Source organism: Lissotriton helveticus, chromosome 4_1 (genome assembly GCF_964261635.1).
Source record: "Lissotriton helveticus chromosome 4_1, aLisHel1.1, whole genome shotgun sequence".
Classification (NCBI taxonomy): domain Eukaryota; kingdom Metazoa; phylum Chordata; class Amphibia; order Caudata; family Salamandridae; genus Lissotriton; species Lissotriton helveticus.
In genome coordinates this window covers 2125490168-2125514835 of record NC_136063.1, presented here as the reverse complement: position 1 = coordinate 2125514835, position 24668 = coordinate 2125490168, and the positions used below count along the sequence as shown (strand labels likewise).

At 46.8% G+C, this 24668-nt stretch overlaps 1 protein-coding gene across 4 annotated transcripts in view; it reads left to right on the top strand.

The window, feature by feature from the left end:
* AMOT (angiomotin) overlaps nt 1-24668 on the top strand; it is a 240684-nt gene that overhangs the window by 66832 nt on the left and 149184 nt on the right. For all 4 annotated transcript variants that reach the window (XM_078688817.1, XM_078688819.1, XM_078688818.1 and 1 more), the window contains one exon: nt 6122-7042. In XM_078688817.1, coding sequence (XP_078544943.1) covers nt 6183-7042 — 860 coding nt within the window. In that variant the 5' untranslated portion in view covers nt 6122-6182. The remainder of the gene's footprint in view (nt 1-6121; nt 7043-24668) is intronic.

The window sequence follows — 24668 nt, the reverse complement described above, 5'->3', positions numbered from 1 at the left end:
CGTTCACAAATGTATATAGACAACAATTCAGAAACCAGTATACAGAATCGAAAGGGATTTTTTTTTATTTGACCCATTCCAATCTTTAGGAACTGTCTGGAGAAATCACTTTTCCCCAGTAGTGTAAAACCAAATTAATCTAACACCTAGATTATTTTGCCACTCGAGTGTATGCCCTTCAGGAAAGCATCAGATGCTATTTTAGTTTGTCCTGATTAATCTTGGTTTTGGCTCTCTGTTTTCTTACTGTTTCATTTCCTCTGCATGAGCCACTCAGCTATGGCTTTGGGCAGCTATACAACTCTGCGTTCTGTTCCTAGATTCACAAGACTCTTCACATATTCTCAGTTTTGTAGATTGGAAGGCTTGAGTGGTGGGTGGATAAAACCACTAATGTTTTTGAAATACACATGCATTTATTGCATTCTGTTCTGTGTACAGCACCTCATTTCCAAGGTGCTCCTGCTACAAAAAAAATGTGTCCAGTGCTCTGCTGCATACTGGAGTAAGAACCTCCTGTACAGTTAATAAGCATTGGCATAGCCAATAGGTCTTGCTTCTGGGACCTTATAAGTATTTAGTTATGCAGCACAATATCCTTGGTACAACAACATCAACTGTTGCATGGCTAAATACGTATAAGGTCCCAAAGGTGGGACCTATTGGCTATGCCAATGCTTGCCTACCACCCCAAACTGGTTCTGAACCCTTAGCCAGAGGAGTCACATGCCCTGCATGGAAAATCAATATGAAGAAGGGATCCAAACCACCCCACCTAATTCCAGTTTAAGTTCTTCTTAACCAAGAAATGTAGTGTTCCGTAGAGACCTCCAAGCACTGCTGTGTTCGGAGAGCTGGTGTCTTTGACAGTCAACCTTTCAGAAGTAAGCAGAAATCACCTCAAGTCTGCACTTTCAGCTGAAGGAGCAGAGGGCCTGCCTAGAGCCTAGAAGTGTGCCTGTCAGGGGAGGCAGACTGGCAAGCAAAAGTTCTGCCTAGAAGAGTGCCTATTTGCTGAAAGAGAGAATGTGTGTATGTGACTGTGGAGGAGGAGAGGCCAGCATGTTCCTGGTATGGGGGATAGCCAGAGACAGCCAGTGAATGTAATGGAGCAAAGCTAACAGCATTCTGAGTGTGGAAGGGGTTCCCCAGTCTCCCTAAATGGTTCTGGTCATTAACCATATCAAGACTTCTGAAAATCTCAAACATCATGTGTGATTGGCAGTCTGCTGTAACTGAGAGACTGCTTCTACTGTCAGCTAAGTGGGAAAACTTTGCGGAAGGCTAGGTGGGAGCCGCCGATGGGCCCAGAGGCGCAACTGTCAAATGCATGTAAGAGGTCAATATCAGCCAGGAGGCCGCACCTGCCTTTCCAGTGTCGCAGTCAATACGTGGCTCAAGAAGGCTACAGCTGCTGAAAAGAAGAGATGCCACTGGTTGAAATCTTCAAGTCATCAAGTTCCAAGCGAGGCAAGCCCCAACTGCTCAAGACACGCAACTGCAGAAAAAGGACCACTGCATGTGTCTGTCCCACACCACCCTAGGCTGCAACCACAGAATGATGAGAACATGTACTTTAATAAGAAAAGAAAATATTTATTGAAATCTGCACATTCTACGAAGATGTGCCTAAGGAAGTTAACTTTAATGTATTACTGCACCTTGTAATATCTTGCTAAAAATAAACACGGCTGATTGTAGTGACATCCTTGGAAATGGGAGAAAATCCAATGCTTCCCATGCGACCCTTTCATCTGTGAATGCTAGAACAATCAGAGATGCTCGTGTCCAATGGATTTTCAAATTTCATTAAGTTCTAATTTGAAATGTAGTCATGGTTATTTTTAAAGGCTAAATGGAGGTGCAAAGAAAAGCTATGCATAATGCTAGCCTCTGTATCTTTAATTAAATCCAGATTCTCCAAATTAAAAATTTAGAGAATCTACATTCTTAAATTTCAAACCAAAAGAAAACGCACGGCATTATGTAGCTCATCTCTGCCAGCAGATGTCACTGACTTGCGAGTGAGAGAACATTTTCTTTTATCCTCCCTCCAAGAACTTACGTGCGGGGAAGGGAGCGAAGAGAGCTGAAATAAATCAATGCCTTGGCTTCTGAAGGGGAAGGGCAGAGAGTGAACAGGAGTAGCCTGCTGGGAACTTGCCTCTCACTTTTACCAGCGTTTCTTGTAAAACTAATGCTTATGATGCGCTTTAAAAGTGTAGTGTAGTTCCTATATTCCCAATAGGCTCTGCGCATTGGAATAATATATTCAGCAGTGTAGACGTAGGACTGAGGTTATCTAGGTCTCTACTGACTATATTAGACTTAAGGTTTGCCAGCTAGCTCAGAGGTCACTAGAAACTTTCTCGAATAAACGAGGAGGAGTTTAACCTCCCTGGATAGACAAGAAGGGATTAGCTTCTGACAACCGTACAACATGACAACTTTGCTCTCCCTGAATAAGAGTATATCTCTAGAGTTGTGTGAAAACAAAAGACAGCTATTTCACTCAGCCAAATGTGCGTACTTAGTTTCACCAGAATGCAGAGAAAAGAGAGACGGGCGTTTTCAATAAAAGGTGTTATTTATTGAGCAGTCTTCTTCCTCATACAAGAGAAATGAATTGCCACGATTGTAATGCTCATGGTAAAGTTAAGTGCGTACAGTAAAAGTAAGATTATAAAATAATACTGTAAAAGCATTGATATGGTTTCTTAGCCATATGATACTTTAAAATAGATACATACATATATACATTGACTAATCGTACTCAACTGGTGCTTCTAAATACGCCTACCCCGGTGTACCTAACCTAAGCCTAATACGTGGGAGGGAGTAAGTAAGTAGCAGTTTAGGTTAAGTTTGTTTTGCCAAGAATCTGACTCAAGAATTCTCTTTAAGGGTTTAGTCAGTTCCGTACCTGGGTAATAGAAAGCAGGAGGTCTGGTATCTCTCTCTCAGGACTCGATATCCCAGCAACCCGCAAGGGTAGGCTGGAAACGCCGGAGCTGGATTTCTCGGCAGGAAAAAAGACAGCGTCTTTCTCAGCGCGTCAAGGAGGAGGGGCAGCGTCCGTGGGCTCCCGCATCAGCTGGGCTTTCGGAAGTAGATAGCTGCTCTGCTCCAGAATTACCATTGTGTGTTTGCTTAAGGCAACGTTGGTATATTTATACCTGAAAGGTGCCTGGGGTTGACGTAAGGTTGGACATAAGACGTCAATAAAGATGTCACTAAGAACTGGCCGTTCTTACAGTGCTTTACAGGAGTTCTAGGACGAAATCAAAACAAAGCAAGGGGGATTTCCCAGGTTGCTGGAGGCTTGGTTTTGTTTAGAGAACTCGGTGTGCTTACTAGGGGGCCGGAGAAGTAGCCTTGCTTAATGTGACAGCATGTGCTACGACTGAATTATGGATATGATTATTATGCCGTTGTATGGATATTATTGATTATAGCCGGACAAGGGCATAAAATAGGAATATCTATTCAGGTTTCCTAGATAACACACTACAAAAGATTGGATGTATCCAGATGGACTCTCTAAACCTCAGTCTGTCTCCTTCTCACTGGAAGTGTGGCCGTCAAACTGTTCTGCCTAATGCATAGATGCCTCCAAGCAAATGTTCAATGTATGAGGCACTAATCTGCAAACGGGCCCCTATGTTCCACCTATGTAAACAGTCCTACCGCACAGATGGGAGACTGGTACACGCTGAGGCCCAGAAGCATGCAATACGACACCACTGTGTCAAGGAACACACACTTCAACCCGTGAAGTCTTCCAAGCAGTGTGAAATCTAATAGCGTTTCACTAACCACAATGCTGCTGCTGGGAGAAGTTCATAGTAATATTAAAATTAACATTTAAAAACGTCTGTACTATATTAAGCATCAGCCTTCTTAACTGAACACAGAAAAAACAATGTTCTTTCTACTGTAATCCCAATCTGTGGTGTCTCTTGCAGTACGAAGTACTCAGACTGGCGCTATAGAAACTTATCAAAGAGCTGAGACTGAGCACATGATTTTAATTGCTGCCTGTTGTTCAAATATGTAACAAATCAGATTATACCAGGCCTTGGAAAGATGTTTGCAAGGTCCGTGTTCCTCACAGTGCGCCTACATCCCACATACCTCCTACAGAGGCGCTACTGCTGTTGTTTTGCATAAAAAAGGTGGTGACAAAGTTCTGCTCAGTGACGCACATGGTGGCCAGTTCGGTCAGCACTCAATCCCGGTCTTGCAGAGAGGAAGACAGAACCAACAAGCAACGCTGTGTGAGGGGCAAAGGGGGTGAGAAGTCATTACAGGGGAAGCCACAACAATACATTTTTTTATACTGGACTGCACACGAAGGAAGCGCTTTGGCTCTTGCTAGGGCTAAATCACCCAGTAGAGATGCAACAGAAAACAATATAAAACCCGTTATTGCCTAATGTAAACATACCAAGCACGGCTTAGATTGCCCCACCCGAGAGCCACTTCATAACCAGCATTTGCCACGCGCGCGCCTCACGCTCAAAGTACTGAGCACTTGATTTTAATTGCTGCCTGTTGTTAAAATATGTAACAAATCAGAATATACCAGACCTCAGAAAGATGTTTGCAAGGACCGTGTTCCTCGCAGTGCGCCTATATCCCACATACCTCGTTCAGAGGCACTACTGCTGTTGTTTTGCATAAAAAAGGTGGTGACCAAGTTCTGCTCAGTGACTCACATGGTGGCCCGTTCGGTCAACACGCGATCCCGGGCTTGCAGAGAGGAAAACAGATCCAACAAGCAACGCTGGGTGAGGGGCGAAAGGGGTGAGAAGTCACTACAGGGGAAGCCACAACAATAAAAATGTTTATACTGGACCGCACACGAAAGCGAGTGGTGCGCGCGAGCAGCCCACCTCTTTCCTTCTTTAATTTAGTTGCTTCCCTGTGAAATGGATCCAACAAGTGACGCAGCAAGCTTGTAATAAGAGAAGCTGACGACGAGGGAGGGGCTAGGGAGGGGATTCATGCGCTGTAAGGCTTAATGAGCCATTACAGAAAGCCAGATGGCCTGTGCACCTCCACTCGTGCGTAACCGCACGCTGGAGGCCGGCAATTGCCTTTGGGTAGCACTTTCAAAACCCAGTTACTAAATGTCTCGCCAGACAGCGCATGCGCTGGCTCAGATGGGACCTAAAAATTTAGGTTAATTGGAGAGGGAGTTTTAAAAAAGAGAGAGAGAGAAGTCAGATAAAGCAGAGAAACACCAATGATAGCTGAAAACCTGCTTAAAGCATGCTTGCCATTTTTTGCCACATTTTTAGAACGGTTTAATTAAGTTTGACATATTTTAGAGAAACCATGAGAAAATCTGATCGGAGATATGGTCTAGAGTAGCGTTTCCCAGACTAGGGGTGGTGGGTTTAAAGATGCCTTTAAATTCTGTATTTACCTTGTCACCCTCGCTGTGCATCAAAGACCGATGTCAAGCAGCAATTCGTCAGAAAACTTAGCCCTACATTTAGGTTTTTTAACATGGGGATTGGTGTTTTCAAACTCCTCTCACTTGCAGTTAGAGAAAGTAAAGTGAATTGTGTGACACTCTTTCAGGGGTACAGGGAGTGCTAAAAAGGCTGTTGGATGTCATTTTTGTAACACACAACAAAATGTGAATACCTGTAAATGAACTATAATCATTCAGGAGTTAGGAAAGCAAAAATGAAGCACATTTGTTTTGCAGTTCTGAAGTGTGATGGAAATCAAGATTTTAATACTATCACAGCAAATGAAGACACTTTACTTGGTGATGCACAAATGATAAATATTCATTGAAACCCGATTTTCACACCTCATCATTTGTGCGCAATATATTTTTATCAGTAAAACTATATGTCCGTACAAATGTAGTGGCCGTTTCAATGTAAAATGTGCGATCTGTAATTGACAGTGACTTGCAACACGATGCTTTAGTTACATTAAAAAATCACCCGCCTCGTCCATTAAAGGAAGGTGATTCGCAAAAGTTTGTTGTTCTAAAAATTGGATTGTTGCTGTGAAGTTTGGCAAGCACTGTACATTTCCAATTGTGGAGTCCTGATACATATATATTAATACCATCTAAACTGTGTTTCCATCTTTGTAGGTGAAGGAGAGCCTGATCACGTGATTTTACTTTGCCAGACCAAAAGGCAGAATCATTTGAGATGAGGAATTCGGAAGAGCAACCGCCCACGACAGTGTTACATCGTTTGCTACAGGAACACCTCCGATACGGGAACCCCAATGACAACCGTAACCTTCTGGCCTTGCATCAACAAGCCACGGGCAACGTGCAGCCCTACAACAACAGTGGGAGCCAAGGGTCTCAGAATGAAGCCCTGACGGCCCAGGACCATCAGCACGTGCCCCATGCTGCCCGCCAGGAGCCCCAGGGACAGGAGATCCAGGTGGACAACAATATCATGGAGAAGCAGCTACCGGGCAGGCCACAGAACAGTGAGGACCTTCCCACATACGAAGAAGCCAAAGTGCAGTCACAATACTTCAGGGGCCAGCCGCATACTAGTGTTGGTGCCGCCTTTTACGTCACAGGGGTGACAAATCAAAAGATGAGGACTGAAGGAAGGTCAACTGTTCAGAGGGTCAGCCTGGGGAAGATCCACCAAGACGATGCATTGAAGGACCTGAAACACGGCCACGTTCGCTCTCTAAGTGAGAGGTTGATGCAGCTGTCACTTGCCACAAGCGGTGTGAAGGCGCACGCCCCAGTGACCAGTGCTCCTCTATCCCCATTGTCCCCGCCACCTGGCGATTTTTACAGGAATTCTAGCTCCCATGACTTTTATAAGAACCCTGGACCTACCCCTACACAGTCAAACATGAAAGGAATGGAGCATAGGGGCCCTCCTCCGGACTATCCATTTAAAAACGTATCCACTCTGCCAGCCATGGGAAAACCTCCAGATCCTGGGCACTTTTATGGTGAACATCGTATGAGCCAACAGGGCCGGTCTGATGGACCAATGGTGCGGTACCAGCATCCTCCAGAGTATGGCGCGCCCAGGTAAGCACTTGTGATGTCTCTATTTAATAAATCTTCACGTTTTAATAATTTTAGCAATAGGTAGAAAAATAACATAGCTGGAGCAGGTGTATTTTATTGGAACTATCTAGATAAGGCCCTGATAGTGCACAGCTCAGTTACTCAAGAATTGGCAACAACTAGTATTACACTATACTGTATGGTGGAAGTGGCATTTATCATTGTTGTGTTGTTCTAACACAAAAAGGGTACTGTGTCGGGATGTGTGTAGTTGCTAAGTTTTTAATTTGTAAATTCGTAAAGAATGTTTTCAAAACTGCATAAGCTTTGTGAAGTTCAGCACGGGTTGTAAAGTTTTGAGAACTGCTTGCGGAGGATAAAAACCCCACCAAAACCCCTTCAAGGGAAAGAATGGCATTCTGAAAACATTTTTGCTAAGAAATTCTTAAGCGCAAAAGTGGTGAATCGGTCCTGCTGTGCTTGGCAGCTATTGGTTATACTGAGAAAGGCAACCTTGCCAGACAACTCCTCCTTCTCTAAACCTAACTGTAGCTAGTTTTGAACCTGGTTCCGATCCGCTTTCCCATGGAATTGTATTCTCTGCTTCGCTGGGGCTTCTTTCGAACCACGTCATGATCTCGGATGGTGGCACCACAACTGTGGAAGGAACAGAGGTGGGAGTGGCGAGGCCAGAATCTGTAGGCCTAAAATGTCGATTTTTTTTTATATATGTTGCTATAATACTTTGTTTCCACAGCCGACTATGCTTACTGGTTGCTTATGCTTTACGCAAAGATGATTCCCAGCTGTCGCTTAGTTCTGAACTAAACTTACTTAAATGCAGCAAGCTGTCTCCCTGAGTTAAATGGCCGCTGCTGGTATATCTGTGACCAGAAGGTCTTGAGTTTCAATCTGGACAAGGCCAATTTACCATTCCATCTTTGCAGGGTCGGTAAATCAAGTACCATTACATTAATCATAGCATTACCTGTGGTTCACAATGCTCACAGACGGCAAGAAGTGTGCCATGAAGTACTTTATAAGAGTAGTTATTCTTAATTGTAACTAACTACTTCTTTGGGGGCGTTTTCTACTCTTGTTTTTTTTAGGAGCTGTTTTAAAGCGTTTACACACTGTAAATAAATGATTCAGGGTGCTGCAGAAGATGAGCAGTTTCTGATCGTTCTCGCTCAGTTGATGTATACGAAGTCCTTACTCGGAAGACATTGCTTGTAGTATAGGATGGGCCCCAGAGATTCCGAGGAATGGCTAGTGACGTCAGAATGGAAATAGGAGATGGAGAGAGCACTGAGGCAAAAGCAGGGCTCGTTCTCTGTTTCACTCTTTTTGGATAGTTGGTACATTTGATCTACCGTATTAACACGCAAAAGGAACGGTGGACTCCCTATACAGGACACATAACCTGATTCATCAAGCCGAATTGCGCTCGCAAAGGGCCAGATTCTGAGAATCTGGCCCATTGCGAGCGCAATTTTTGCATTTGGGATTCATCATCCCAAATACAAAAATCGGTAATTGCTAATTCGCTAAATTGCGAGGAATTACATTTAAGGAATCTCTATTTGAGATTCCTTAAATGCAATTCATCAACCATTTTTAAATTGCTAATTCGCAATTTCGGGCCGCTATTTACCGAGAGGTCAGACCTCTCGGTAAATAGCAAAAACTTAGAAAAATGCTTTTAAAAGCATTTTTCTAAGTTGCATGTTGCACACACACATGTCCTTTGGACATGTGTGTGCGCAACACCAGTTTCAATGTGCATTTAAGGGGTGCTACAGGGTGTCCTTTGGACACCCCTGGCACCCTTTAAATCGCTATCTTATTTGCGAGTAGCAAATTGCTAATCGCAAATAAGGAATACTCCCCATTCATTCCTATGGGCCTTTTGGCCCATAGGAATGAAGGGGGAGTTATTCCTTATTTGCGATTAGCAATTTGCTACTCGCAAATAAGGAATGTGTAGGAATCGCTATTTATTTAGCAATTCCTACATGAATACCGTTTTGCGAGTCCTTAATAGCGATTCGCTATGAATCGCTATTAGGGGCTCGCAAAACGGGCCGTTGGTGAATAAGGCTGTTAATGACTACTACTAGGGCCTCACCACCTGCAACTCGAGTTAGGCTGACAATGGGGAGAATTTCGGTGGAAATACCGGTCGCACCTGCTTGAAGAATGTGTGACTACATAAGTTGCCACCGCAGGTCAGACCATGCAGTACTTTACAACTCTACTCTGGACTGGCTATAAAAACCCAAGGTGAAGGTCGGCAATTCATCTCACCGGGTGTATGCTTTTACACATATAACAATATGAAATAGAGTTCCATATACATCCCTAAAGAAGGCCTCCGACTAGGCTTTTGGTGTAGGAGTAGACAGACACATGACAGCAGTTTTAGGGATGACTAATAGCCATAGATCATGTATAACTACTAGTTTTTAATCATACTGAAGGTACCACTCATTAAAGGAAATTCCTTGTGCTTTAACCATAAGGTATTTTTAACTCTTTGATCTGGTTCCCTGCAATATCCAGGATTTTAATATATCTAAAAACTCAATCACAGGTGAGGTTGAGTCTGCCCTGGTAGTACCATCTTACCAGGGTGAGGTGAGGATTTTTTTGAGCCCCTGGTAGGTAGGGATTAGGTCCTGTATAAGGAGTCCACCTTACATTGTGTGTGTTAATACTGTATGGTAGGACGAAGTACAGTGGTATATGGCTCCTCTTTCTCCCCTTATGTGATTTGCCATATATGTAATCCCCCTGTTGCCTCACTGTGGGCGTGCACTAAACAGCCTAGAAACAGCTATGTTAATTTATTGACAGTGCATCTGCTATAGTTCGGAGCACACTCTAAAGTTGTTAGTTGTGGTACACTGGCTCGACCTCTATGCACCACTGCACCATGTAATAACACATTAATTGTCACAAAGGAGACTGGTTTGGAGCTTTGGGCTTCACACAGGTCGGGGTGTGGGGGGTTGGAGGTGGGTGGGGATGTTCTGTATAACTATTTAGTACTCACTCTGTTGTGCCGTCCCATATCTGGCACCCTCTTAGAGTTGGCACTCTACACTGTGCTTAACTGGTGTGCTAGTTGCAGGCGGTGGGCACCTGCATTCCTAATACAGGAAACGGCGACAAGCGGAGAAAGCAGGGATGAAAAAGAAGCTGCAGGCGTGAGATAAGAATGGGTTGGTGGAAGATGGCCATGAGGTAAAATCTGGTTCAGTGCTAGTGGCGGGCTCATGAGAGAACCTTTGAACATCATACACTTATTTGCATTAATTTTAACATATGAACCACTGACCCCCTCTCTGATACTGCACACGGTGCAGGCATTCACCAGCTCGTTTCTCTTGCTGGATTCTGGCAACAAAATCCTCCGCTTTCAGAATTGTGTGCGCGCCAAAAACGGATGTGCTGGCATCCTCAAACAGGAAGTGCATATGTGGGCGGGAGGCGCAGATTAGATCGGCTTGGCAGGAACCTCGAATTTCTCTTCCTTTCACTGTTTTTACCCTTTACTTCTGTAGTGCAATCCTAATCCAGAAGCAGCAAAGCACTGTACATGGTGAAAGGCAAGGATACATTCTATTGTCACCGTGATCCATTTATGGAGAACGCTCTTTTTAGTTTGACATTTGCGACAAAAAATTGTCATCAGATAATTCGTTTGTTTAGTTCAATAGAGAAAACAAAGAATACGTCTCAATTAATAAAATACTTTGAAAAATGAAAGCGCAGGAATAATATCTTGCTGTCCCACTGTCATAGATCAAATTGGTAACACCCATGTTTCCAGCTGTCCTCATGTGGTGTCTCTCGCTCACCCAGACTAAATGACACTGTTGGCGCAGCGTACATTTATTTGTTTTGCAAAGCACCAAACACGGTCTCATGCCCGCTTCAGAGCCAATGGTGGTATATTTTTCCAGTGGGTCTGATATGTATGGACCAATTTACCCACACTTCTGCCAGATCTGTTTTAGTATCTCAGCCGTAGAGCCGCGAAGGAAGAATAATCGGACTCCGGAGTATGGACTCCAGCCAGAGAGTATTTTCAGAAAGGAAGAAAAATTACTTTGGTCGCACGTGAACGAAGCACGCACCCTCCCAGTCAATCAATCAATCATAGCATTTGTAAAACGCACTACTCACCCGTGAGGGTCTCAAGGCGCTGGGGGATGGAGGGGATGCTGCTACTGCTCAAAGAGCCAGGTCTTGAGGAGTCTTCTGAAGGTCAGCAGGTCTTGGGTCTGCCGTAGGAGGATGGGGAGGGTGTTCCGGGTCTTGGCGGCGAGGTGGGAGAACGATCTGCCGCCTGAGGTCGCTCTTCGGATGCGGGGGACTGTGGTGAGGTCGGCGGAGCGAAGCTGGCGGGTGGGGGTGTAGAAGCGGAGTCGTCTGTTGAGGTACGCTGGTCCGGTGTTGTGAAGAGCCTTGTGTGCGTGGGTGAGGAGCTTGAAGGTTATTCTTGTTGACGGGGAGCCAGTGCAGGTCTCTCAGGTGGGTTGTGATGTGGCTGCGGCGTGGGATGTCGAGGATCAGGCGTGCAGAGGCGTTCTGAATGCGTTGAAGTTGTTTCAGGAGTTTGGCCGAGGCTCACACGTAGAGGGTGTTTCCGTAGTCCAACCTACTGCTGACGAGGGCCTGGGTGACCTTTCTTCTTGTTTCGGTGGGGATCCACTTGTAGATCTTGCGGAGCATGCAGAGAGTGTTGAAGCAGGAGGAGGAGACGGCGTTGACTTGCTTTGTCATGGAGAGTGTGGAGAAGAGGATGATCCCAAGGTTGCCTGCGTGGTCGGTGGGTGTTGGAGCTGTTCCCAGTGCGGTCGGCCACCACTAGTAGTCCCAGGCCGAGGGGGTGGATCCCAGGATGAGAACTTCCGTCTTGTCTGAGTTCAGCTTCAGTCGGCTGTTCTTCATCCACTCGTCGACTGATTTCATTCCTTTGTGGAGGTTGGTTTTGGCGGTTCTTGGTGAGGGAGAGGTTCAGCTGGGCGTCATCGGCCTAAGGGATGATGTTGAGGTCGTGTAGTCTGGCGACGTGGGCGAGCGGTGCCATGTAGATGTTAAATAGCGTTTGGCTGAGGAATGAGCCCTGGGTTACGCCACAGATGATCTCGGTGGCTTTGGAGCAGAAAGGGGGAGGCGGACGCTCTGTGTTCTGCCGGAGAAGAAGGAGGTGGTCCAGTCCAGGGCCTTCCCTTGGATCCCGGCGTCGTGGAGGCGTGTGCGTAGTGTGCGGTCGAAGGCGGCTGACAGGTCCAGGAGGATGAGGTCCGTGGTTTCTCCGTTGTCTAGCAGGGTCCTGATGTCATCGGTGACGGTGATGAGGGCAGTTTCAGTGCTGTGGTTGTTGCGGAACCCGGACTGGGACGGTCCAGAATGCTGTTCTCCTCGAGGTAGCGGGTCAGTTGTTTGTTGACGGTCTTCTCAATGACCTTCACTGGTGACGGGAGCAGGGAGATAGGCCGGAAGTTCTTGAGGTCCTTGGGGTCCGCCTTCGTTTCTTGAGTAAGGCGTTCATCTTGGCGTGGTTCCAGCTCTCCGGGAAGGTTGCTGCCTCGAAGGAAATGTTGATGGCTTTCTGGAGATGGGGTGAGATGGTGGTACTGGCTTTGTTGAAGATGTGGTGTGGGCATGGGTCTGACAGGGATCCGGAGTGAATGGTGATCATGATTTTGATGGTGTCGTTGTCGTTTATGTTGGTCTAGGAGAGCAGGCGGTTGGTGCAGATGGTGGTCGTGGGGACGGAGGTCTAAGTGGTTGTCGGGGCGGTAGTGGCGTTGAAGCTCTCGTGGATATCAGCGATCTTGCGATGGAAGAAGGTGGCAAGCGAGTCGCACAGGCCTTGCGAAGGTGGGATGTCGTTGGTGTTCGAGCTGAGGTTGGAGAGTTCCTTCACGATGTTGTAGAGCTCTTTGCTGTTGTGTGCGTTGTTGTGTAGGCGGTCTTTGAAGGAGGCCCTTTTGGCGGATCTGATGAGGTGATGGTTTCTGCGGGTGGCGTTCTTGTGGGCTGCGTAGCTGTCCGGTGTTCGTTTACGTGCCAGTTTTTCTCTAGCTTTCGGCAGATTTGCTTGGAGACCTGGAGGTCTTCAGTGAACCAGCTGGCTTTCTTGCTGGTGTGGCTGTTAGAGGGTTTCTTGACTGGGATGAAGGTGTTGGTGCAGTTGTCGATCCACTGTCTGAGGTTGCGGGTGTCGGGTTGGGCTACGGGCGAGGGTGGTGGTTAGCTGGTCTTCAGTGACTTTGCTCCAGCAGCGGCGAGGGATCTGTTGGGTGCGGTGGTGCATGGTGGATTTCCGGGAGGTGAAGTGGATTCAGCGATGGCCGGTCCAGTGGAGTTCGGTGGTGTGGATGAAGGAGACATGGGGGCTTGCGGAGAAGATGGGGTCAATCGTATGGCCGGCGGAGTGGGTGGGTGTTGTGACGAGTTGTCTGAGTCCGAGGTTGTCGACCAGGTTGGTGGAGTTGGTGTTGTTGTTGTTCTAGAGGTTGAAGTTCAGGTCCCTGAGGAGGATGTAGTTCGTGGAGGCGAGGGCGTGTGTACTGACTAAGTCGGCGATGGAGTCGCTGAACTGTGGTCAGAGTCCAGGGGGTCTGTAGACGAGGGTTCCTCTGAGAGTGGTGTTGGGGTCGGTGTGTATCTGGAAGTGCAGGTGTTCGGCGGTGCTGAGGTGTTGGTCAAGGCTCTGAGAGAGTTCCTGTGGACGATGGCGATTCCTACTCCGTTGGTGCGTTCCCTAATCATCTTAAAAAGTGCCTGGATTTACGCTTGCAGTGCTCTCTGATATCCACCATGCAGAAAACTCAGTAACCACATATGGATCCAACACGTCTCTGAGTTCATACAGAATTCACATAGTGTGTGTCACTTGGAACTCTAAATTAAAGGTTATGCAGCAGACAAACCAGATTTCCCATTAGAAGCAAGGTGCGCTGTAACTGTAAACTGTAATGCGTACTTCACTCCTACCTGTATATAAGGAGAGGATATTGTTGGATTATATTTCAGGTCCGGTATTTTCCAAAGGAACTGAAAGCAATTTTCATCCCTGGCCCGGTCTGTCATGGCAGCCTCACTCAGTCACACACAGCGGATTATTGAAACATTGGTCCTTCATTCCTCTCTCTTTTTAAATTTTTTTTTTTTAAAGGATACATTTTACAGTTTTATATCAAGAAGGCTTCTTAGTGTCTAATTATTTCTAGATCCAGTTCTAAATTTGCGCTGGTGGCTGCATTTGGTGGGCTGGTGCTTATTTTTGGGGACATGGCCATGTTGTTTAAGAATCCAACTTTGACCTAGAGTAAGAGAGGGAGAAAGACAGAAAAAGGATAAAGGAGCAAGAGAAAGATAGGAACACAATTAAGGTGAAAAGCAAGGATGAAAAGAACCTACATACTAGAGCTGGAGATACTGTAAGTGTGTGAGTCATGAGGTGGAATCAGAACTAGGCACGCATGGTTTTCTGTAACTACGGTCAGCAGTGCCCATATTGAGATGCGAAGTACAGCTTCAGGTCCGGCATTTATTTCAGTTTTTCTTTATCTAATTAAGCACTTTATTGGTCAATTTATAAGTCTTCGTTAAGTGTCTTATAGTTGCCACTGAGTGCAAAATCTTAGTTACTCGACTTGGGGACATAGGAGTTTGGGCACAGAAGTCAAGTGGGTATTCAGTACCTAACAGACCATTTTCAAAGAGTAGCCTTTTACCCTTTCACTCTTACATCATATGTATTAGCCTGTAGGCTTCTTGGGCCAGATGTATCAAAGGGTTTTACCCATTCTCTGTCTATGGGGAAATGTGTTGATACATATGGCCCCTTGCTCTTGCAGTCTTAGCAGCCTGTCAGTGTGCTTCATTGGAGGTGGTGCAAACAATATTGTAATAGTTCAGGCTACTGACCACTTAAGAGGGTCACATGGGAGTATTTAAAGACAAAATGTGCATGTCTCACATCTGACAATTCAAAGCACCAAAGAGGAACATAGTCCTGGGCCCGGCCACTTTGGATGTCCTTCTCATGTCTGTCTCAATTGATTATGACCTATTCCTTTAAGAATGAAAACCCTCATCCACTCTTAGGTGACAATCTTCATCATGGGGTTCCTCTAAAAAAACACACACACTCCCACCACATTCTTTGATGGTTACAACTTCCCCACTGTGCAAGGAACACTTTACAAGATGTTTTGGCGTGGGACTCTTGGTGTGCATGAGTGGTGCAGACTGTAGAAGTGAAGGTAAATGGAATAAAATTGCCTCTTGATGAAAAAACTGAATATTTTATTATGTGTCCCCTAAGAGATAAACCCACAAGGGTTAGGGAGGGTTCAGGACTTTTTGACAGAGTCCCGTAGTCATGTAATGGCAGTAGCAACATTTTTCATTATGGAGCGACTGCCAATCAGTCCATCGCTCTGCCCAGCTGGGCAAGCCAATCAGAAATCTTTATTTTTTTTCTGCTGGAGTCCTACAGCAACGGATATCACACTTTTGTATACGTTTATTTCTCTAAAACAGTTGAACAGATTTACACCAAATTCCCCAAAATATGTATTCTGGATAAATACAGGGCAAACACGATAAGATGATGGAAGGAGTGCTGAAACTTTTCAGACGCTCGCCCCCAATCACTGTTAGATCTGGGTTAAATCCATCATCATTATTTAGCTCACTTCGCCGCCCCAGTTCAGACCCAGCCATATACAAATCAGTCTTAGCCCTGGTCCTCATGGGAACAGCCACGCCTGAGCTGCCAAGCCAGGTCTTCCCTGGACCGGAAACAAGCATCCCGGGACCAGTTTCGGGGTAACACCCCATATCAGCCAGGCTAGCTTGAATCCAGTTGCAAAGTGAGCAAGGGACCCACATCTGTGCATACCCTGCCAACTTAAGGCGAACAAAGCAAACACTAGGAGATGATGGACGGCATGATGAACATTGTCAAACATTCACCCAAGTCACAAGTGAAGTGTCTGCAGTTCTTTCTGCTTCACAGCCACAAAGCCATGACATAATGGTGTTATTTTCTTTCTGTTACGTATATGGCAGGCATGCTTGACAGACTGGCTTTGCTAAATGGTTGTTGATTCAGAACACATTGTTACTGCAGTCCTCACTGACTCCCATATTCTTCACATCTTTCTTCTGACGGGGTGTGATACCGAATGCAACACCAGCCTTGTGCCCCAGTCTAGAAGGTGCAAATATGATATATAATACCAGTGTAAAGTTAGGAGGGGGCATTCTGAACTCCCGTTGGTCCTTTTTTGTAGGTTGCATTACTATGATAGCTGCTTTTTCACTGATTGGTTGTTGTACCCATGGGAGCGAGGTGTCTGTCAGGGGAAGGGTTCTTTTGTTTTCTCTAAACATCTGTGGTATTGATTTGTCTCATCTTCCCTCCCCACACAAGCAATATATTCACAAGGAGTTATTTACTTCATATGGGGAGTATCATATAATTTCTATTTTTCCTACTTGTAGCTGCTCAGGGTTGGGCAGGCAGATGTTGCAGGTTTGCAGAGTTGTTTGTTCACTTAAGATATTGCAGGGGGTTAGGCCGTTGTTTCCGGACCGTAAACCAGCACACAGGTCGGGGGAGGAGGGCTGGTATTGGCTGAGGTGATAAGCTGCCGGTGATAAGTTGGTATACAATAATGATGGATGTAAGAGGCAGTGTAAGGATAGTTGCTAGAAGGTGGACAGGGGACTAAGGAGGGGCTGGATGGAAATACTCTGCTTACTCACCACACAGTCTTCATTACTTGAATCCCATTCCTTGTCCCAGTTCTTAATATAGTAGAGTGTTTCCATCTCCTACCAAGCCCCGTCTTGCCTAGTAGTTAAAGTAATATCCTTCCTCCGATTGTCCACTTCAGGCCAGGTCTTTAGGAAAAACCATGACGATGAGGTCCAGCCCTGAAACAACCACTCATCACCAAGCACTGGTCATCAATGTTGTGACCAGGGGATTAGAGTGAGGGACTTGAGTACTGGGATGAACAAGGAGAATCCGGAATTAATGCACCAATCATGTACTGGTAAACATTACTCTGACTCTTTCATGCCTCAGTACAGTGAAGGAGACACCAACGTTCTCAATACATTGGAGGAGATACCAACAAACCACTGGTATTCCCACACACACTCAGTAGGAATGAAAAACATCTAATTTATTAAAGAACACAGAATTACAGGAGTATGTTCAATCGAGAATAGCTGAGCTGCAAGCGCTCTGGTCCCTACATTGAACACTTTTGCTTCCCCACATCCATCCGATGGAGGAAGATAAAAGTGGAACAGGCAGCCCAATTAGTAGCACCAGATAAGCTGAATAGAGACTCCTCCGCCTTGGCCTATACAACAGCCACCTCATGAGTGGGACACCCCTGTACTGCTCAGAAAAGCAGAGTCATGGGAGTGATGGACAAGCGATTACAGATTTGATTGAGCAACTAGTCAGGAAGAATCTTTGCCATTAAGCACCACATTTAACAACAAGCGTTTGCAATGAAATAGGTTTTGCATTTTCGAGAGTTTAAGCTATTGATGTTGTAAATGACAATGTGTTTTGCTAATTAACACATAAATAAAGGGAATTGTCATTTACAATGCCAGTAGCAGTAGCTTAAACTCTTGGAAATGCAAGACCTCGACCGCCACGGGCTGCTTGGAACTGGCAGCTTGGAAAGTGAAAGCGCACATGGCGCGTTGAAAGTTGCAGGAAAGTATGTCATGCCTGCAGTAGGAGAAACGCATTGAAGAAAATAGTGCTTACAGACAAAATAAGACATACCGTGTAACAACAGAAGTAAAAGGGCCAGTCCTAATGGGAGGTTACAAATGAAGAAAAGGCGGTACTGAAGAGGGACTAACAAGCCTATTAACAAATCAGAAGCCAGCATTTACAAGGTACAATGACACAAAATATGGCCAGGGAGGTGGCGGAGCTTCAAGTCCATACTTTAATACTGCATGCCTTACAGAGCAGCGCATGCGCTGCCCAGGCTCGACCTAAATAGGTTATCACAGAGTCCATATGCAGCATACTTGGAAAGATGCACCTGCACGCCATGTGGTCATAAAGAAGGCACCAAGCCTCCTCCTCAAAAGCAGAGGCAGGAAAAAGGATGGAAGGAGGATGTTGCTGTAGACCAAAGACCCAGGTATAGCGCCAAAATGTCTACAAAGGCGCATCATTAAAGGGTCTTTTCTGACAAAGACCCACTTGACACCCTACATGCAGACATGATCACCACTGAAACAAGCATTTACAATGCAATGGTCTCGGCATTATTAAAGGTAGAGCTATTTGCATGACTTTTTTTTTTTTAAATCATAAATAAATGGCATTGTCATTTACATTGCCAATAGGTTAATCGTTAAATAAATGGCATTGTCATTTACAATGCCAATAGCTTAATCGCTCGCAAATGCATGACCTATTGCATTTACACCCACACAGAGCCACACACACAAAGCCACCCACACACACATACAGAGCCACACAGAGCCACACACACACACACACACACAGACACACACACACAGAGACACACACAGGCCCCCCCACACACACACAGAACCCCCCCAACCCACACACACACAGAGCCCCCCCCACACACACAGAGCCCCCCCACACACACACAGAGCCCCCCCCACACACACACAGAGCCCCCCCCACACACACAGAGCCCCCCCCACACACACAGAGCCCCACAGACACACACACACACAGAGCCCCACAGACACACACAGAGCCCCACACATATACAGAGCCCCCCCACACACAGAGCCCCCCACACACAGAGCCCCCCACACACAGAGCCCCCCCCACACACACAGCCCCCCACACACACAGCCCCCCACACACAGAGCCCCCTCACACACAGAGCCCCCTCACACACAGAGCCCCCTCACACACAGAGCCCCCCCACACACACAGAGCCCCCCCACACACACAGAACTCCCCCACACAGAGCCCCACACACACACAGAGCCCCCCCCACACACACACACACACAGAGCCCCCCCACACACACACACAGAGCCCCGACACACAGCCCCCCCCACACACACACAGAGCGCCCCCACACAGAGCCCCACACACAGAGCCCCCCCACACACACAACCCCCCACACAGAACCCCCACACACACACAGCCCCCACACACAGAGCCCCCCACACACAGAGCCCCCCACACGCAGAGCCCCCCCACACACAGAGCCCCCCCACACACAGAGCCCCCCCCACACAGAGCCCCCCCCACACACACAGAGCCCCCCCACACAGAGCCCCCCCCACACACACAAAGCCCCCCCACACACACACACAGAGCCCCCCCCACACACACACACACACACACACCCAGAGCCACACACACACAGAGCCACACACACACACACACACACAGAGCCACACACACACACCCAGAGCCACACACACACACACACAGGAGAGCAAGCACAGTGAGGGGCAGGGAAGCAAGCACAGCCAGGGGGCAGGGGAGCAAGCACAGCCAGGGGGCAGGGGAGCAAGCACAGCCAGGGGGCAGGGGAGCAAGCACAGCCAGGGGGCAGGGGAGCAAGCACAGCCAGGGGGCAGGGGAGCAAGCACAGCCAGGGGGCATTGGAGCAAACACAGCCAGGGGAGCACGCACAGCCAGGGGGCAGGGGAGCAAGCATAGCCATGGGGCAGGGGAGCAAGCATAGCCAGGGGGCAGGGGAGCAAGCACAGCCTGGGGGCAGGGGAGCAAGCACAGCCAGGGGGCAGGGGAGCAAGCACAGCCAGGGGAGCACGCACAGCCAGGGGGCAGGGGAGCACGCACAGCCATGGGGCAGGGGAGCAAGCACAGCCATGGGGCAGGGGAGCAAGCACAGCCATGGGGCAGGGGAGAAAGCACAGCCAGAGGGCAGGGGAGCAAGCACAGCCAGGGGGCAGGGGAGCAAGCACAGCCAGGGGGCAGGGGAGCAAGCACAGCCAGGGGGCAGGAGAGCAAGCACAGCCAGGGGGACAGCCTCCCAGATATTGAGGCATACTGCTGAGCATGCTAGAACGATAGCACAGACTTACTTTTCCATGCAACTTATACACAACAGAAAGATACATGCACAAGACAAACTTGATCACAATACGCAGGAGAATAGAGTGCACACTGCACGCATGCAAGATCAGGACAACTTCGCTTAAAAAGAAATAATCATACTCAGACCCAGGAAGTATATGTTAGACATGCACTATGTCATGGCTCGCTCAGGTTACACTGGAGGGTGTATACACAAGACAGCGGCATGCTCAGGGTACAAAAAAAGTAAGTGGTCCTGATTTATGACTCCCTGGTCTGCTTGAACACGTGTTTACGTCTTGGCCGGTTCTTAAAACAGGAAACACCAGCGAGAATTCCAAACACAGGAAGGCTGAAGTGAGAAAGGCAGCAAGCAACGAAACTACGCCTTTCTCCTCTCCTACACAGGGATATTTGCTTCTCATTCATCGACCCCCAGGATAGGCTGCTCAAATGTGACCCTGAACTCGCCCCCTAAGGTCATCTGAGCCCTGGCCGAGCTCGCAACGCTGTGTGATGGTGACGTGTGCCCCTTATCCATCTCTGCTGCGTGAAGTGAAGGAGCGCCGACGAGCTCCCTCCACCAGCACCGGGTCAGTTACACACTGGTTCAAACCTGACTGGAGTGGTTACAATCGCTCGCCACGTCCTGGTGCATGGACGTACTGTACCGGCATGTTCTGATATGAAACGCCATGAACATATTATTGGCGACATTCCTTTGGACAAACAAAGGCTTGTAAACTGAGATCGAGGAATTACAGCTTTGGCTGTATCGATCTGATGCTGCCTCCCTTCAGCGTACATTCCGATACAGTTCCGTGAGTAGGCCAGCGCGCACGCCTCAAAGATAACGCCCAATAGGAGACAGTTATTGCCCACTATGTATCCCCAAACAAAACATGAAGCGCTCCCCTCCTGCAAGGGCCTATTTTTTCTACTTCGGGCTTTCTTTACAGTGAAGTCCATGGCAAAATAGCGCCCGCTATTCCCCACGGTCAAAAGCCCGTTGCCTGTGCTCTCCCAGTACTCCCCGTTACTCTACCATCAAAGCCTCCCGAAGACACCGCAACGAGATCTTCTGCTACTCATCTTCCCCATCCATAACCTCTCCCAGCTGACGTCACTCTGTTCTCTCCCTTAACCCTTCGCACCTCACTCAGCCCCTTACCATGCTCTCCTGTCCGTCAGTCAAAGGAGACCCTCCACCTTCCACTCCAACGCCCCATTAACCCACAACCCACAACAAGGTTTCAGGTCTGCCTCATCGATCTCCACGTCAGATTACCCCAAACACCCCTCCCTTCAAGACATCTATTCAACCTCCTTTTAACCTCTCTCCCACAAACACTCATTCCCAACTAGTCCCCGCGAACCCCTGACCCACTTGAGGACTCACCTCCTTCTAACAACAGAGCCGCGCACGTGACCCCATCCAGTCCGCAGACCCCACATCAGCCCAGCTGCCGCCATGTTCATTCCGCTTTCTCACGAGGGAAACGGGGAGCGGGGATAATGGGAGGTGCAGGGGTAAGAGAAGAGACACGCAGGGCGAAGGAGACGAGGGGAAGAAAAGATCAGGAAGAGAGCAAACGCCATGAAAGAGTAACGGAGGAAAAGGGAAGAAGTAGGTAGAAAAGGAGTGTCCAGGGTGATAAACTTGGGAAAAAGGCAAGAAAAAGACGAGCGCAGCTAGGGAAGAAAACTTACCGGCTCGGGGGACGCCATGCACACCACCATCTTTCTCCGAGGCGAGGCAGTAATGCCTCGGAGAAACACACGGCCATTTTGGGATTCGGTGGCGTGTTTTTAGGTTTGAGTGACGGATGACGTCACAGATAGAAAGAACCTAAAAAACACGCCCCCGAATCGCAAAAAGACGGGGCTTGAACCGAGTGACGCCCCTCTCCGCCAATGGCAGGCCTCCATTTAGGAAGCCAGCAAATGGAGAAGAGGGGCGGGTTCCAAGCCCCCCTCTAAGAAACATTAAATCTCGGGCTCCATCCACTGCTATGCAGTGCGACGGTCCTCGACCTAAAAACAGCATAAGAGTAAAAGATTGAGGGGTGGGGGCATGGCCCAAAGATCCTGTGACAGTTGCCATGTCAGAGTGGCAGAGATGTGGGTGGCCGAGGAAGAGAAAATCCCATCTATGGCACACACGCAGTTACCAGCCTCTGAACAAATTATATTATAACCATCTTTATTTTTTTATATAAGGAATGGCTTTTTAGAAAGGAATGCCTTATGCTCCAGCGCAAACAGTCGAGTAGTCTTGAGTTTGTTCCATACTGCCTGCATTTACACAATGCAGATTTGGACCAAATGTACTCGCTTCTCTTTAGAATATGAAATAAAACTGACTTGGGGGTAAAGCCACTTGGTTATCAAAGATATGGAATAATGCAACACTTGTAGTGCAAAATCAATTTACTCTCTTTTATTTAAATGTAAAACTCATTCATGGGTAGCTCTGTAATATTACAGGCATGCAGGGAAAGAAGTATAACTCGGGTTTGAAGTGTTTAAAAGAAAATCCCTCCATTTTGTGCCCTGATGTAGAAGTCCTTATGTATTATCAAAGACTATGGAATTAACAAAAACAGTGCAAAAAAAATAGCATTTGCTGTTTTTTTTGTTCCTGTGCAAACTTTGCATCTTGTGGTTTTGATCTCTGTAGGCAAAGTGTAATCATAAGACACACTCTGGCAAATTAAAACATTAACCGCCATTCATTTCCATTTTCCAGACAAATGGAAAGATAACTTGGAATTCCCCCTTCTGCAAATGGCCAGTGAAATTGTATGCCGTGAAATTATAGATCATGCAAACTGTGGGTGTATTCAGGAATGTATGCTCGTAATCACAAGACCAACTGGAAAGGGAAGACACAGAAAAGGGAAAATTTTACTAACAAACCGGTCAACTTTTTAAATTTTTTTATCTGCCATTGATTATTCTTACGGTTCTTAAAAAGAAAAAAACATCCTTATTCCTGTTCACACCGTCTCTCCTTGACCTATTACAGTATTTATTTTTTTAGGCCTGGCATTATCCTGACAGTTTGGGTTTAATGAAAACGTTGTACTTGTAGAGGCTTTAAGTCTGCCCTCTTCATCCACTGGTGTGCTCTATTGTCATTCACAATTTGCTTCTTCCAATCACAGCATACTTTGTGGCACAGAGCCAGCCCACTTCAGCCATTGGCTTATCTGGCTGTTGGCGGTGCATTCCACTCTTGTACAATGTGCACATCAGCACTCCAGGAAGGACCAGAGCAGGGTTTGCTTTTACTTTAGAAATGTGTGCATGTATGTGTATATTATATATATATATATATATATATCTATCTTTTAGAGAATGCTTGTTTTACCTCAATGCGGGACTGGCAGCTCCCTCAACAATGTTACAGAGCCGCATGTACGCGTTGCTAACAAAACCATTCACAAAGTAAGCATTTGCGAAGTTGAAAGGTCAGCTGACATACAGCACATGGCTTATTAGCTGTGCCAAGGCTTGTTTTTGCCCCATTGTCGTGTTAGTCACTTGTTTTCCATAAAATGCTTCATAACTCACTTATCCATCCATTTCAGAGTATAACAGACAGTTTCTATAAACCAGTTTAATGATACTACATGTTTTGTACCTGAAACTTAAATATATGCTTGCTTCTCAACCTTGTTCGTGTGTGTTTGACATTGAAACTGTAGTGCCGTTCACCCCTGAGGCATAAGAGTCTTTCTTTTGCCTCTGAACTTAGCCTATCTTTTGCCTCCAAACCTTCTTTGTGTTGCCCCTGAACCTTGCAAGTGCCTTACTCCAAATCTTGCATCTGTGTATTTTTTCTGTTAGAATTACCCATGCTCTTTGCCTCCAATCACTGTCTGCATTTGATTTGCCCATGTAGATTATTTGGGATTTTTGCCCCTGTTCCTGGTCTGTTTGTGTCTTGCCTCTATAGCTTTTCTGTGTGTTTTGCCTCTGGATCGTGTATGTGTGTTTAGTTTCTGCACATTTTCCGCATATTATTTGCCTCTGAGCCTCTTCAGTCTTGGATTTGTTCCTTTAAACATCACCTGAATGAATTTTGAATCTCTAAACCTGGTTTGTGGAGGGTTGTACCTCAAAAACATCAGAATGTTAAAGGTATTCTCTTTTTGAAGGCGTTTATAGGTGTTCAAGGTGGGAAAATACTGCAGTGTTTTTAAAGGCTGTTTGGTCTTGGGAAGTGTAAGATGCTTTGTTCCTTAGACTGATGGAAGGTCTTCTGTGGACTACAGTCTTCTCCCGTAAACTCTCCTTCCTTAGATTCAAGTCTTCCTGACTCCCTTCAGTGAACTCGCTCCCACACGGTTTGGGCCAGTGACTTAGCAAGGACCAGTAAAAGCCAATATTACAGGTTGAATTTAGTAGCAAAGTGTCTCGATGCCATACAACACCTAGAGACAGTTCAGGTTTTGTTTTACCCAGAAGCACTAGGGATTCTGGAATGTGTAGTTTTGCTTTTCCCATTACATGTATAACACTGCAGGC